Below are 14,965 nucleotides of genomic sequence, written 5' to 3' on the forward strand. Positions count from 1 at the left end.
ATATATTAAATAAAATAGGTAAAAATGAACAACAAAAATTATTTAAATAAAAAATACTTATTGGGTAAATGGTACTATATGAGACACTAAAAGGACTCTAGAGAATATAAAATCTGAGCATAGAGTTGATTTCAGTAAATAAATAAAACATAAATGTGGATTCACCTGAGGTATGGTCAATGCCATTAAAATAGATGAGAAATTATAAGAATAAAAAGGGTTTTCAAGGGAAAATCAGAGGTCCAAATAAATCAATATTAATAAAACTGAATTCTAGTATATCAAAAAAACTTGAAAATGCTTATGATATTCATGGCATTAGGATTCTATTTATACATTAAAAATGTTCAAGAGGTCACTATTGTTGCTACAACTGCTAATAATACTATGTTTAAGATAATGTCTTCACATCCATTTTCTGGATTGATTTTCAAAAGTCTCTGAGGTGGACACAGCATTCCATCATGAACATGATTTCATGACAAGGAAACAGGTGCCTGGGTCTCTACTCTTTCCACAACACTGCATTGCTTTTTCATTGCTAAATATGAAATTCTGATCCTGATGTCATTTTTTTTTCTTCTATAGCTGCCTATGAGATTCCTCATCCGTCATGGATCCTCAGAAATGGAACGAACCTTACAGGCCTAGTAATCCAACTCCCTTACATTATAGATGAAGATAATGAAGAAAAGTCCAATCAAGATCACATTGGTGGCTGATTGCTGTACATTTTACAGAACCAGCTGAAGCTTTGTGCTAGACAGCTTGAAGCTGGGTACAGCTGACGGATTTGTTTGGCTTCTGAGTATTGCTTTAATTATTAGCTCAACACTCAACACATCTGAGCTTCTAACATATCTAGGTTATCTTGTTATCTTTCATTTTAATAACTGAGGGCTTGGAAATCCTTAGAAGAAGCTTCAAGACTTCTTGCCTTTCTTGTTTTGTCAGTCATGAGCTACATAATATCATTCTTAAAATTCTAGGTTATGATAAAATAGAAATCATACCTATAGACCCTTCTGTGCTCAAGTGAATTCCCTGCCTCTCTCTTATCTGACCGGGGAGTTCCAAATCATTCTTCCGGAAGCAGCTCAAATTTCATCTGTGAAGCCCTACATGTTACCATCTGGTAACAGTTATGCAAGTTTATAACTTCTTTTACCCAGAAGATACGCTCTTCAAGGGAATGCCCTATGTTTTATTCATCCCTGCACCCTCAGTACCTAATACAGTACCCTGGCTCTTTTTAGATGCATCATATATCCTGAATGAATGAAGACAAATCGATCTGATTGTACAATAGTTTAGATTTCCATATAGAAATTTTAGACAAAATTTTTAGGCATAATCAAAAGACAACATAATAGTGAAATATTTATAGCACATATGATAAAAAGCTAGTTTCCTTAAAAAAAAAGAACTCTTAAAAATCAGTAAAAACCAAGGAATGATCCAATTAAATGAGCAAATGAGATGAACAGGCAATTCACAGAAAAATGAATGAAATGTACGTAGGAAAAACATCACCAGCTCATACAATGTAATGGTATCTCTTCTTTTTCTGTTCAGCATCCATTATTCCTTCTTCCTCTGTGAACCACTCCTTCCCTATTCTTGGTCTACCTGGTTCAGATGGGCTGACTCTATTACCAGACCTTTTGGGTAGTCATGTGATCCAGACCTGTCAATCGGCATATTCTACCTAGATGGCCAGTAAGATTGGTACAGAAATGAGCACATGATTCAAGTTATTCCAATGAAACTTTGCTGAAACTACCTGGGAAAGAAGGATTTTCTGTTTCTGTTACAGGCATCACTGCTATAACATAGAGAAGCCAGACTGAGAATGATGCCAATGCAGAAAAGTAACAGATATGTTACATCCCGCAATACTGGGGAGCCCTTGGATCCAGTTTACCTGAACTGACCCATCTCTGTATTTCTCAGTGATATAAGCCAAAACAACTTTATATTTTAAAGTCAGTTTAAGTTGATTTTCTATTATTTGGAATCAAAGATCAGAAGTACACTGGCAATTCTTAAAATGTCAAACAAAAGTTATTTTTATTCATTAGGCTGTCAAAAATTATTGTTTCGTAATACTCGTTGGCCAGGATATAACAAACACGATATCTCATAATACGGTTGGTAGGAATATAATTGATATAAATTTCTTGTGGGGAAAACTGGTAATACTTTTAAAAATATGCACATGCTTTGTTTGGATCTAGTAATTCCACTGTGAGGAATTTATAATATGGAAAGAATAAGATGCAGGATAGTTTTCACATAATTGCTTGAAATGGCAAAAAACCAAGCAAACTAAAACTAGAAGTAGTCTAAATTTCCAATAAAGGAGTAGTTACATGATGACACACCCACACTGCTGTATATTATGCAGCTAATCAAAAAGGCTGATTAGAAAAAATTCCAAGACACATTAATTCAATAAATATTGAGTGCCTACTATGTGTCAGAAATTATGCCTATAATTATACCCTAAAATAAGATAAACAAGGTCTCTGTTCTCATGAAGTCTGCGTTTAAATGTAGGTGTGTATCTGTGCATTTAAGAGAATGTGTGTGTATGGGTGTGTGCATGTTTCTGTCTGTCTGTAGAGACAGAGACAGACAAAATATAAATAAGCAGTTTGGAAACTATCAGCGATAAGTGCTCTGTTGACAATTACAACAGAGTAATAGGATAGCAGCGACTGTGTGGAAAGGGAAGGCATCTCTCAAGAACCCCTGAGCAGGGACATGAATGACCGGAAGAAGCCAGTCATAAGAAATTTTGGGGTGAGAGAATTCAAGATGGAGGACGAGCTAGTGCAAAGGCTCAAAGGGGGGCGTGATGGTGTGTTCAAGGAACAGAAAGAAAAGCAGTGTGACTAAAGCGTAATAGACGAGAGGAAGAGTTTATGAGATGAGGTGAGAAAGTGGGTAGAGGCATATCATACGGCTTTGTAGACCAGAGCAATGAAACGTATTTTATGGTAAGTGCAGTGGAAAGTCACTGAACGGTTTTAAGCAGGAGAGAAACAAGATTTGAGTTAGGCTTTACAAAGGTACCTCCAATGGTTCTGTGGAGAATGGATTAGAGATAATATTAAATTATCATGACTAGTACTAGGATTGAAAAAAGCCAGTTGCAAAACCAGCATCATTTAGCATTATCAATGTTTCTCTAAAAATCCTATATAGTGTATATGTAATATATTTTTGCTTAAATATTCAGAGAAAAATTTTTGCAGAATATACATGAAACTATAATAATAGTTGCCTCTGGGGAGTGAGAATAGTGGAAATCTTTAGTTTTCCATCACCTTTTTTTACTATTTGGTTTATCCCGTGTATAGAATTTTAGATGGCTTTTTAAATTATATGACCCAGGAATATCTTTCAAATGTGAACATTTTAACTTTCATAAATTTTAATAAGTTACGGTAACTTTATATATTAGCTAGCAAACAATAAATATCATATATTTCCAAATATAAATTCCTGTTATCAATCTTCACTGATATTTGAATTGCCATATATCAAACATTTAAAATAAGTTAAATGACAACATGAGGTAAAAAAGACAAATGCAGAAGATGAGATATTCTACAGGAGAGCTGGCATGGTTTCTTTAATAAATCACTATCATGAAAAAAAAGGGTAGTGGTTAGAAACTATTCTAACCTAAAAGACATTTAAGAGACATAAGAATCAAACATACTATGTGGTCATGGGAATTATACAGCAAAGGAAACGATTGACAAAATGAAAAGATAACCTACGGAATGGGAGAAAATATTTGCAACTGATATGACCGAGGGGTTAATACCCAGTGTATACAAAAAGCTCATACAATTCAATATTAAAACAAATAACCCAATTAAAAAACAGGCAAAAGACCTGAATAGAGATTTTTTCCAAAAAACACACACAGATGGCCAACAGGCACATGAAAAGACGCTCAACGTCATTAATCATCAGAGAAATATGAATCAAAACCAAAATGAGGGACTTCCCCAGTGGTGCAGTGGTTAAGAACCCGCCTGCCGATGTAGGGGACACGGATTCGAGCCCTGGTCTGGGAAGATCCCACACGCCGCGGAGCACATAAGCCCGTGCACCACAACTACTGAGCCTGCGCTCCAGAGCCTGTGAGCTGCAACTATTGAAGCCCACATGCCACAACTACTGAAGCCCACGTGCCACAACTACTGAAGCCCGCGCACGTAAAGCCCGTGCTCCGCAGCAAGAGAAGCCACTGCAATGAGAAGCCCGCACACTGCAACTAAGCCCCCGCTTACCGCAGCTAGAGAAAGCCTGCGGGCAGCAACAAAGACCCAAAGTAGCCAAAAATATATAAATAAATAATCAATTAATTTTAAAAAAGAAAAAAACACAGTGAGATATTACCTCACAGCTATCAGAATGGCCATCATCAAAAACACCACACACATAATAATTGTTGGTGAGGATGTGGAGAAAAGGGAACCCTCGTGCACTGTTGGTAGGAATGTAAATTGATACAGCCACTATGGAGAACAGTAAGGAGGTTCCTCAAAAAACTAAAAATAGAACTAACATACGATCTAGCAATTCTACTTCTGGGTAGAATTTGAAGAAAACAAAAACACTAATTCAAAAAGATACATGTACCTCAATGTTCATAGGAGCACTATTTATAATAGCCAAGATATGAAAGCAACCTAAGTGGTCCATCAAGAGATGAATGGATAAACAGGATGTGAGATATATATATATATATATATATATATACACTCACACACATATATACATATATATCTCATATATATACACACACATATACATACACATATATATCACATATATATACACACATATATACATATATATCACACATATATATATATATATACATACACACACACAAACACACACGCAATAAAATACTACTCAGCCATAAAAAGAATGAAAATTTCATCATTTGCAACAACATGGATGAACCTGGAGGGTATTATGCTTAGTGAAATAAGCCAGACAGAAAAAGACAAATACCATATAATATCACTTATTTGTGGAATCTAAAAAATAAAACAAATGAATAAAACACAACAGAAGCAGACTTATAGACATAAAGAACAAATTAGTGGTTAACAGTAAGGAGAGGGAAGGGGGGAGGAACAAAATAGAAGTAGGGGATTAAGAGGTATAAAATAAACTACAGGATATATTGTACAGCACAGAGAATACAGCAGTATTTTATAGTAACTTTAAATGGAATTAATCTGTAAAAATTTTGAATCACGATTTGTACATCTGCAACTAATATAATATTGTATATCAACTATACTTCAATTTAAAAAAGGACAAGAAAAAATAAATTGCTTATTTCAAAAAAAATGTACTGTGTGGTCCTTGACTGAATCCTGGCTTGAACAAACTAATTTTTTAAAGACATATGGTAGGCAACTGGGAAAACCTGATTATGGGCACAGTGTTACACAATATTAGGGAATTACCATAAGTTTTGTTAGGTGTGATGATGGTATTCTGGTAACGTAGGAAAATGTATTTTTCATACTAAAGGATTTAGGGATAAAGTACGATATATTTAATTCACCTTAAAGCACTTCAGTAAAACAACAAAAAAAAGCTAAAATGTTAGTAATTGTAACATCTAGGCACTGGGTAAATGGGTATTAATTATTGTTGGTACTTTTCTTTTGAAAAATTTTATAATAAAAAGTCAAAATAACATAAAAATTGAATGTAAAAACAAAGAAAAATCATTCAAATTTTAAAACATATGGTGTTTATGTTTTAGGTTGTTCTTATTGATAAGAATCCTTTTAATTTGGAAATTTGTGTTTGTAAAATGTGTGAAAATTTTGTTCTCTTAAATAGATTAAATCTCCCCTTTGCAATTTTATGCACACCATTAATTTGCTTAACATGGCCTTTCATCATCAGGTGAACTTCAGCTAATCACAACACAGTTTCCACATACATTCTTAAGAAATGGAGCCTGAAGTAATGAAGCATTAATAAAAGGAAGTGTAGGAATTATATTTTGTTGGCTATAATTGAGTGTATTTCTTTTAATACTTTTTCATAGGATGAATAAACACGATTAATTATACTATGAAGAAAGATAAACTTTGAGCCAAAGTTGCATTTTGATTAGCAAAATTTATGAGCACATTAGTAGGTATGTCAGTTCCACAGAGAACCAAAATCTCTGGAGAGGTAGAGTGGCTCACTCCATGCATTTCTGTTGCCTCTGCTCATATCCGACATGACTGTCCTTAGTGTAGGGCGTTTAGGAAAGGTGGAGGGCACCTAGGAGATAACTTAATCACTAGGCTTTTTTAAAAAAAAGTATATTCTACCTAACGATTGTAGAGAAATAATAGGTAAGAAATGAAAGGAAATAGAACCTATGTAACTAGTGCAATTCATCATAGGGTTGTGGGGATAAAATGAGAAAATCTATGTACAATGCTTAACACGATGCCTCGCATGTAATAATACATGTCAAATGTTGGCTATTATTGTTATCATTATCCCAGAAAATTCCTAAGAAAATTAGTTTTAAATATCTTAGTGAAAAGTAACCATTTTTACATAGAAACAATGGAGGTATAAATAAAATAAAGTATATTTACAAAAAAACAATGGAGGTATAAATAAAATAAAGTATCTTAAATCTTCATTTGTCAGTTCTAAAAGCTTTCTAAGTGTTAAGTAGTAGGATAATGATAAGCCTATAAATTAGTTTCAAGATCATCACTGCTGACTATTCCGCTTCAGCTGGGAAGCAAGGTTAAAGGAAACTGACTTTGGTCTAATTTTGCCACAATGATGCTATATTTTAGATGTGACATGTGGTGGGTAAAACAAAAGTGTACAGGGCAGGCTCCCTTTTCCTTTCTATAGTAAACTAAAAATGACTGTAAACTCAGGGTATGGGCCAGTTCTTACTGTCTTTTTGTCTCCAGTGACTGGCACAGAGTAGCTGTGCAAAAAATGCTTGTGTAATGAAAGAATAAGTGAGTGAATAAAATTATTAATTTAAATAAATCCAATTTTGAAATTGGTGCCCTTTTGCATATCCCCCCTTGCAAATTATGCCCTCAGCTTGGATTATTCCATGAGTTTAAAACAGTATCCAGACTTTGCCAATTCATACCTTGTCTTAAAATAGCACTTATCCTTCAGCATTGCAATAGAAGCCAGCCTAACAAAACGATTTTCAAGTTGGGTTCTATGTTAAGGCGACCTTCAACGTATAGTTAGAAAAAAATTCATATTTGGCAGTAGGATTTTTGGCAGATGGTATATAATTAAATTTACACATTCACATTTTTGTCTTCTAATAAGTTTTATATCATCAGAGTCAGCTACCAATACACTTAGTAGTTTTGCCCGTTCTTCACGTTTTGTTGTTAAAACTAAAGCATTAGGTAAATTATATACTAAAGCAAATAAGACTAATTTCATTTTAGATATTGTTAATTTATGATGAGAAAGAAAGGTAAAATGACTGTAGAAACTTGCATCACATTGCCGAGTTGAGGTAAGCCCTTTTCTACGTGGTGTGTAGGCGTTTGGCAGTATCAAGGGTGGACAGTTGAGAGTATTCACACTTCAGTGCATCCATTTGCATTATCACATTTCCAAGCCTCAAGGCATTATCACTTCCTTTTTTTAAGTGGCATAATAATTTGGGAAAATGGTTATGCTTATCATCATCTGTCAGTCAAACAACTCCTGTGTTAACAAAACATATTTTTTCCACTCAGTGAATGGGTGCGTGTGTGTGATGTCCTACGCTCATGTCAATATTAGTAAGACTTGGCTTTGTGATGAAACTATTTCACTTATCAGAGGGCATGACTGGGAAATAGGAAAATTCCATTTACACTTTAATGAGCAAGGGGCTGTGCTTCATGTCAAAGTCACGTAACCACTGTAATTTCAGAGTAAAGTTCATATGAGCATATGTAAATAACTGAAGCAGTAGCATATATCATGTTTTAAGATAGATTTCACCACAAAATCACATCTCCATGAGGAAAACCTGCATAAATTGGGGGAAAAATCTCTACACCCACTGGTGGTTGAGTACTGAAAAGATAAGTCAATGACAGATTGTTTCATTAGCTGTCCAGCATGTCAAACAATACATATGACCTCTAACCTGTACATGTAATGAATAAAACTTGAACTTGTGATGTCTAATCAAATGAGGGGTCTAATAAATGTTACTGATCAGGAAATTTCATTGCTCCTGTGCTCTTCAACTGTTCAGTTAAATGGGCGAAGGAAGGAGTAAGAATGTTATAAATATAATAAAATATTTCATCTAAATGAATTTCATCTAAATAAATATTTCATCTCCAGTTTCAATAAATGTTTAATTTAACTTCAATAATTTGATCTTTAAGGTTTTGGTAACTTGGAAATTTAAAGAGATGAAAAAGCAATTATTTATTGCATGAAAAATATTTTATATTTTATTAAAAGTTGTTGCTTTTAATTGTATTAAAACAAAATTAAATTGATCTTTTTCACTAGATTTTTTTCAATCACACCAAAGGTGAACTGTCAACTGACAATTACGGAACTTTGTTTTGTAGCCCCCAGTCACTGAATGCCACTGTGTGTTGGACATTATACTAGGTGCCTTACCTCCATTAGGCACAACAACTCTATTTTGTAAATACTATTGTGTTCAATTTAAAGAAGAGGAAACAGAAGTTCAGAGAGCTTAGGAAACATGCCTAAGTCTGTACAGCAGGTGAGAGAGCTACATTTGAACAGAGGTGACATTCTTTTCATGTTCTGTTTACTACCTCTCCTTTTTTTCTCTCAATTTTAATAGATACACATAAAGAAAAACTGAAAAGGTTTGATAATTCTAGGATTAACCTTTCCCAGCATCCAATAGAGAGAACAGAAACCTCCAGGATTCACCTTCCTCTGTAACTGAGAGCTGAATGCTTGCTGTAGCCCTGACTGTAGCAGGGACTTTGTGAAGAGCAAGAAAGCCATCTCCAGCTCATATCGCCATCCTGTCCATGGCATCAAAGTCCTGGGGAAAGTATGTCTGGGGCAGAGACATTATCTTTATTTACTTTGTTTCTCATTTTTGGTTCTTATCTGCATAATACTATAAAAATATTGCTACTAATTTTTCCAACATGCTTTTGTTAAGTATTAGATGCTGCTTAAAATGAAATAGAAAGCCATTGCTTTGTCAGTATTGTCAGAACGTTTTGGGGAAGTACGTAAGAAATGCATGTAACAGTTGAATTACGGACCTAGATCAGATATGGGAAGAAATAGATCCAGGAGTAGCTAGATGTTTAAAACCCTTATGTACCCCTCTCATTTGCTTCAGTGAAGCATCCAGGATTCCTCAAGAGACAGCTCCTTCCTTTGCACTGAGGGTGGATCTGGGTTTTATGAGACAAGCAATTCGTAGGAGAGGGGTTCTTTAAGAAAATGAGCATAAAACTATGAACATAAAATTAGGGGCAAGGGATAAAAAGAAGCCCCTGAAACTTGAGGGGCTTTGAAGTTTAAGCCTGATTAGCTTTATTTATTATGGTAAATTTATCTCTGACTCCATTGAATGTCATATATTATAATTATATGTATGTAATAAACAACCTACTGCCTGTTGGTTTTCTCCCTTTATAACCAATGAACATTCCTTGACGGTCAGGACTCTGAAGTCCTCTTAGCACCTTGCAAAGTTCCTTTTACATAGTAGCTATGTGTATACAAACCTGTAATTTATTTGCTATTACCTAGATTATAGAAACTATAAAGAAGAAACTTTCAGATACAATATATTTGACACTTTATAATAGTGAGTTGTTTGTTGCTCACCAACTAACCCCCGTTTCTTTCGGAAACAGGAATCCAAATTTCCTCCGGTCAACTCTTAGCCTAGTGCATGAGGAGACATTTTCCGGGATTTCTGGGAAAGGAAAGTTTCTTTTGTCTTCCATGTGAGCTACTTGGTGAGATGCTCTCTCTTTCTTTGGATAGTATGATGTGAGGTCTGGAACTGTTGCAGCCATTCTGCTCCTAAAAGGGGATTGCTGGGAGCTACTGGAGGCCATCCAGCAGAGGGTGAGTGTGAAGTCCACAGATGGGAAGGCAGAGAAGAACAGTGGAAAGAACTTTGCTTGGTGGCATTATCTGCAGCACCGGAAATAAATCTGACTGAAAACTAAACCTTCCTCTGAATTTTTTAGTTGTGAGAACCAATGATATTGATTTATTGTTCAAGCCAATTGCTCAAGCTGGGTTGTCTGAAATATTCATTCAAAAGTCCTGATATAACTAGAATTCATAAAGCTAATTTAATGCAGAGCTATAAAGAAAGAGAAGTAATTTTCAACTTGTTTAGGATTGTACATTTCTTAACTTCTTAACTTTTATGCAGTAAAGAATATAAAAATTATTTGGGGCTCCAAATGTTGTTTACTAAGACAAATTCTAGAATTACTCACTGATAGGAATTATTACTTGGGTCCTAATCTCTGTTTAGGAAAAACTTCTCTTGTTATTGGAGATCTTTTAGAATGTTTCTGGTTAATAACATCATTAAAATATTCCAAATCTTCCTTGAGTTTCTGAAGATTACCAAACTCTCCATTAAAAATTTCATTTGTAGTACTGGTTGTAACTACAAGAATTTCATGTGCTTCTCAATGGTCATCTCTTCTCTATAATATTGCATTATTAGCAGTTTTTCCTTCCAGTTATTATATTTCAAATGTCATTTTTCCCATTAGGCATATAATATGATATATTTTCATACATTAAAAACTTGTTTATTAATGATTTTTATCAGGACAGTCTCGGGTTTCTAGCCCATTTGTAAGAAGTTCCTATTAAGAAATTCAATGAAGCATGGGAACAATGCAAGAGTAATTTATTAACACATCAAGAGGCTTTAATTTGCTACCATTTTCCTATCATGTTATTCTGACAGAAAATAAAGAACAAATTGCTAAAGCATGGAACATAGCAGAATTGGAAGAAAAGCTATCTATCTTTAGAGAACCATGGGTTCAAATGTTCACAACATGAAGGACTCTATGTTTGCAAAAGCACAGTTAGTATTCACGTTGCCTAATTTATTTAGGCTGTCTGTTTACCTCTTCTATTTATCTAACACTAAACAAAATTAGGAGAGCACATGTGGGTCAGAAAGGGAAAAGTTCTGCCAAAAGGCATACAGATTAAATAGATCAGCTTTAAAAACCTGAAGAATGTTTACATATTCTAGTTACTTTAGAAACAGTGACTTCCTCATTTAATTTATCTCATTTTTTCTACATGAATAAACTAAAAATCTATAATTACTAGCAAATATTTTACCATATGCCTTATATAATCTATATTAATCATAATGAAGGCCATATTTTCTTTGGTTGGGTTAGTGTTTCAAGAACATTTGAGTCCAAATGTCTTAGTGTACTTGAGCTTGCATTTTCCAAGCTGCTACAGTCCCCACTATACCTACTGTCATAATGTAGGCCTCCCAGATTTCTGGCAATTATCTGAGTTTTCGTCTCAGCTCTGGACTGGACTTTTTCCAAGATGGCTCAGATATGTTTGTTTTATTAACTCCTGTACACTCTTCCCCCTAGTACAGTGCTTGACATACAACAGCAAATCTGTGATAAATATTTGTTGACTGAATGAATGACTGAAAGAATGAACACATAAATGGAGGAAGAAGGGAACTTTGGTCTGTAGGCTTCCTTTCACCAAGATATCCCAGTTGATTTCAAAGAAAAAGGACCTTCTTCCCTGTTCTACAAATAATCTAAAATAGCTACAGTGGTAGTTAGCTCATGAGGTTTTAAGACTACGTATCATGCTACCTGAGAATCTACACTATACATGTTATTGTGTGTGTATATATATATATAGTAGTGTCTAATACATAGTGCCTATTGAATTAATGTTAAATAAAACATGTAGATAAGATTTTGTTAAAGAACTAGTTTAACAGTTTTCACCTTCATATTGATAAGTTAGTTTGGTTTCTTTTTACACCCAAAGATTACACCTCAACCTTAGCAATTCATGTAAAAAATTCATACCATTCTAATTCCATTACAGATATAGCAGCATATATATATGATCATTATTTAAAATTTGAAACGCAATTCAAAGTATATAGCATATAGATGATTCACTGCATTATATTTATATTCATAGCTAATGTTGATATGCTAGGTACTCTTCTAAGTTTTTTATACTTATTAACTCATCAAATCCTCACAACAACCCTACTATTATTGTCACCATTATACAGGTGAGGAAACTAAGGCAAAGAGAAGTGAAATAGTTGTCTAAGGCTGCAAAACGAGTAACAGGCAGAATTAGGATCTAAACCCAGGCAGTCTAGCTCCAGAGTTCTTGTTCCTAACTGCTATTTATTGCCTTTCATGTAGTTCTCTATAAATATAGTACATTCTTATTTAATTTTTGAAGAAAATTATTTTATCTTATTTAATTTGTAATTTTAAAAATTATATTATTATATAAAATAAGAATAATTTTAATCTTATTTAATTTTGCTTCCAGAGGGCAAGCCTTATGAATTACAGTGCTTATATCTACCTAAGCCTGAAATCTTATTTGCACATAGTAATGGTTAAAGATTTTTGTTCAGTTCAAATAACTGTTCACTGGAACAATTACTATATTTGCAACCATATTGAAATTCACTTGCTAGCATTTTTTTTTTTTTTAACCAGCTGTGTGACTCTCAGTAAGATGATGGCTAATTGATTCCTTAGGTCCCTTGAGTATCTATAATAGCATAGCTAAAATTAGCAATGAGCTAGCAAGTTTGATAAGGCAGTCACATACAATATAAGAAATAGAGAGTGAATGACAGAGAAGAACATGCAAAAATTAGTATACAGGCTTCAAAAACAGGCTAAGAAATATTCCACGTGTAATAATAGCTCATATTCATGAAGTGCTTCTATGTTCCAAGTACTATGTTACATTCTTTAAATGCACATGTCATTTGACCTTCACAACTGTATGAGGTAGGACAGTATTATTCTCGTATTACAAATGGGGAGATTGAGGCTAAAAGAGAGTGGCTTCTGGTCACACAGCTAGTAAGCAGTGGCATAGAGAACTTCAACTTAGGTGGGTCTAGTTTTCAAAGGCAAGAAAAAAGGCAAGAGAAGGTGTGCTGAGTTAGAAACCATTTGTGGGATTAATTTTAAATTGCTTGCATTTCATGCTTCCCTGCCTTGCAGAACTTCTGCTGCCCTTGTTCATGAGCTCCTCAACTCTCCCCCAACCAAAAGCAAATGTATACGCGTGTGCCTATATGCCTTTCGTGCTGCTGTGGCACGCTAAACCAGACAACTAAGGAGAATAGAAAAGGGAAGGAAATTCAGAGTGAATGGCCTGAGGCTTAATATGGCTAAAGTATTGATATAAACTTTAGGGCTTGGCTCTGATATTAGCTGAGGCTAGAGAAAAGCTTTTGGGCCTTAGTATCTAGTTCTTCACTGAATTTCAAAGAGTTTAGTATCCCACTTAGGTTTCTTCTCAACAAATGAGGCGAACTAACCAGAAATTCGCTTCTTATCCTTATCACCCATTGTGTATTTTTTTCTTGCCATTTTTGGGCCAAATCTTCCCTCTTTTATCTTAACAGACCCTTGACAAATTATTGTGCCCTACTTTCTTTCCAGTAGCAAGCTCCCCTACAGTATGTGTGTATGTATTATGGTCAAGATAACATGTCTTATCACCTAAGAAATACACCACAGAAATTACTGGCCAAATTTTGTACTAATTTTAAGTTTCTCGCCTTGATCTTTAAAACCTAGGATATCTGAACAACCTCTTCTTACATATGCCCTTTCTCAAATATCCATTTCATTTTGCCATACTAGTACTGATTTATCTTCTTGTAGCTTAATTCCTATGCTAAGCATTGATGAAATTTAGATGCTGACTACAAAAACAGAAGACATTCAGGTTTACTTTCTTACAAACATTAATTGAACATATATACTCTGGTAGAAATGCTTTTAGAATACAGCCTTACAAAGAAAATTGACTTCTATATATCTAAAAGTTACCTTTGATAGATCCCTGAAGTTTCCTGGAAGAGTCAAATCCAATTCTTCTGATTCATAGTTTGTTAATACCCACGGAAACACGGGGTATTGGTTCAGATCATTATATGTCCGTCCTAGTAAAGAAAAAGATAAATGAAAATCTGTATACACTAATTGCTTATCAAAGTGTTCCTGTCCTTCTAATAGATGAGGCAACTATTGCATTGCAGAAGAAAAGTAACTCTTTTGTTTACTGAACTATGCCTTTATTCAATCAAAAGCACTTATAACAATGTGTTTCAAGTGAACTCACTCAATAATAATTAAGAAGTGAGTAACTAGAATTACTTTTTTATAATGTAACTTGTGGTAGTGATTGCTAGCTGTTCGTCATAATCAATTTCTCTTCTTCCTGGGCTAGACCACATTTCTCAGCCTCCCTTATTAGTAGCTATGGCTGTGAGACTTAGTTCTAATCTACAGAATGTGAGCAGAGATGGTATCTGCTACTTTCAGCCTTGGTCCTCTGCAACTTGTTGCATGGGTGCTCCATGCTCCATCTCTCTTCTGCTGACTGTGATGAAGATGCTATTTGCCACCCTGGAAGCAGAGCCTGATAAGCTGGGGTCCCTGAAAGTGATCATGGAGGAGGTCACCTGCTGGTCTGCACACTTGCAGATTATGTGATGGTGTTCTACTATAACTAGTATATATCCAGAATTCTATTGCCAGTATACAGCATACTACATTGTGCTTCTATTAAGAATCAATGTAGAGAATTTGCAAGTTAACAGAAGTACCCTGAAGCCAGTACGAAAAAGCACCGAGGCAGATGTTATGCACATTTTTTT

General features: G+C 34.5%; 1 protein-coding gene across 4 annotated transcripts in view; it reads right to left on the reverse strand.

Annotated features, from left to right (window-relative positions):
• NBEA (neurobeachin) overlaps positions 1-14,965 on the reverse strand; it is a gene marked incomplete at its 5' end in the record, with an annotated part of 629,414 nt that overhangs the window by 87,297 nt on the left and 527,152 nt on the right. For all 4 annotated transcript variants that reach the window (XM_082675501.1, XM_082675500.1, XM_082675503.1 and 1 more), the window contains one exon: positions 14,136-14,248. In XM_082675501.1, the coding sequence (XP_082531627.1) occupies positions 14,136-14,248 (113 nt within the window). The remainder of the gene's footprint in view (positions 1-14,135; positions 14,249-14,965) is intronic.

This window comes from Grampus griseus (genome assembly GCF_964374135.1).
Source record: "Grampus griseus genome assembly, chromosome: 18".
Taxonomy (NCBI): Eukaryota; Metazoa; Chordata; class Mammalia; order Artiodactyla; family Delphinidae; genus Grampus; species Grampus griseus.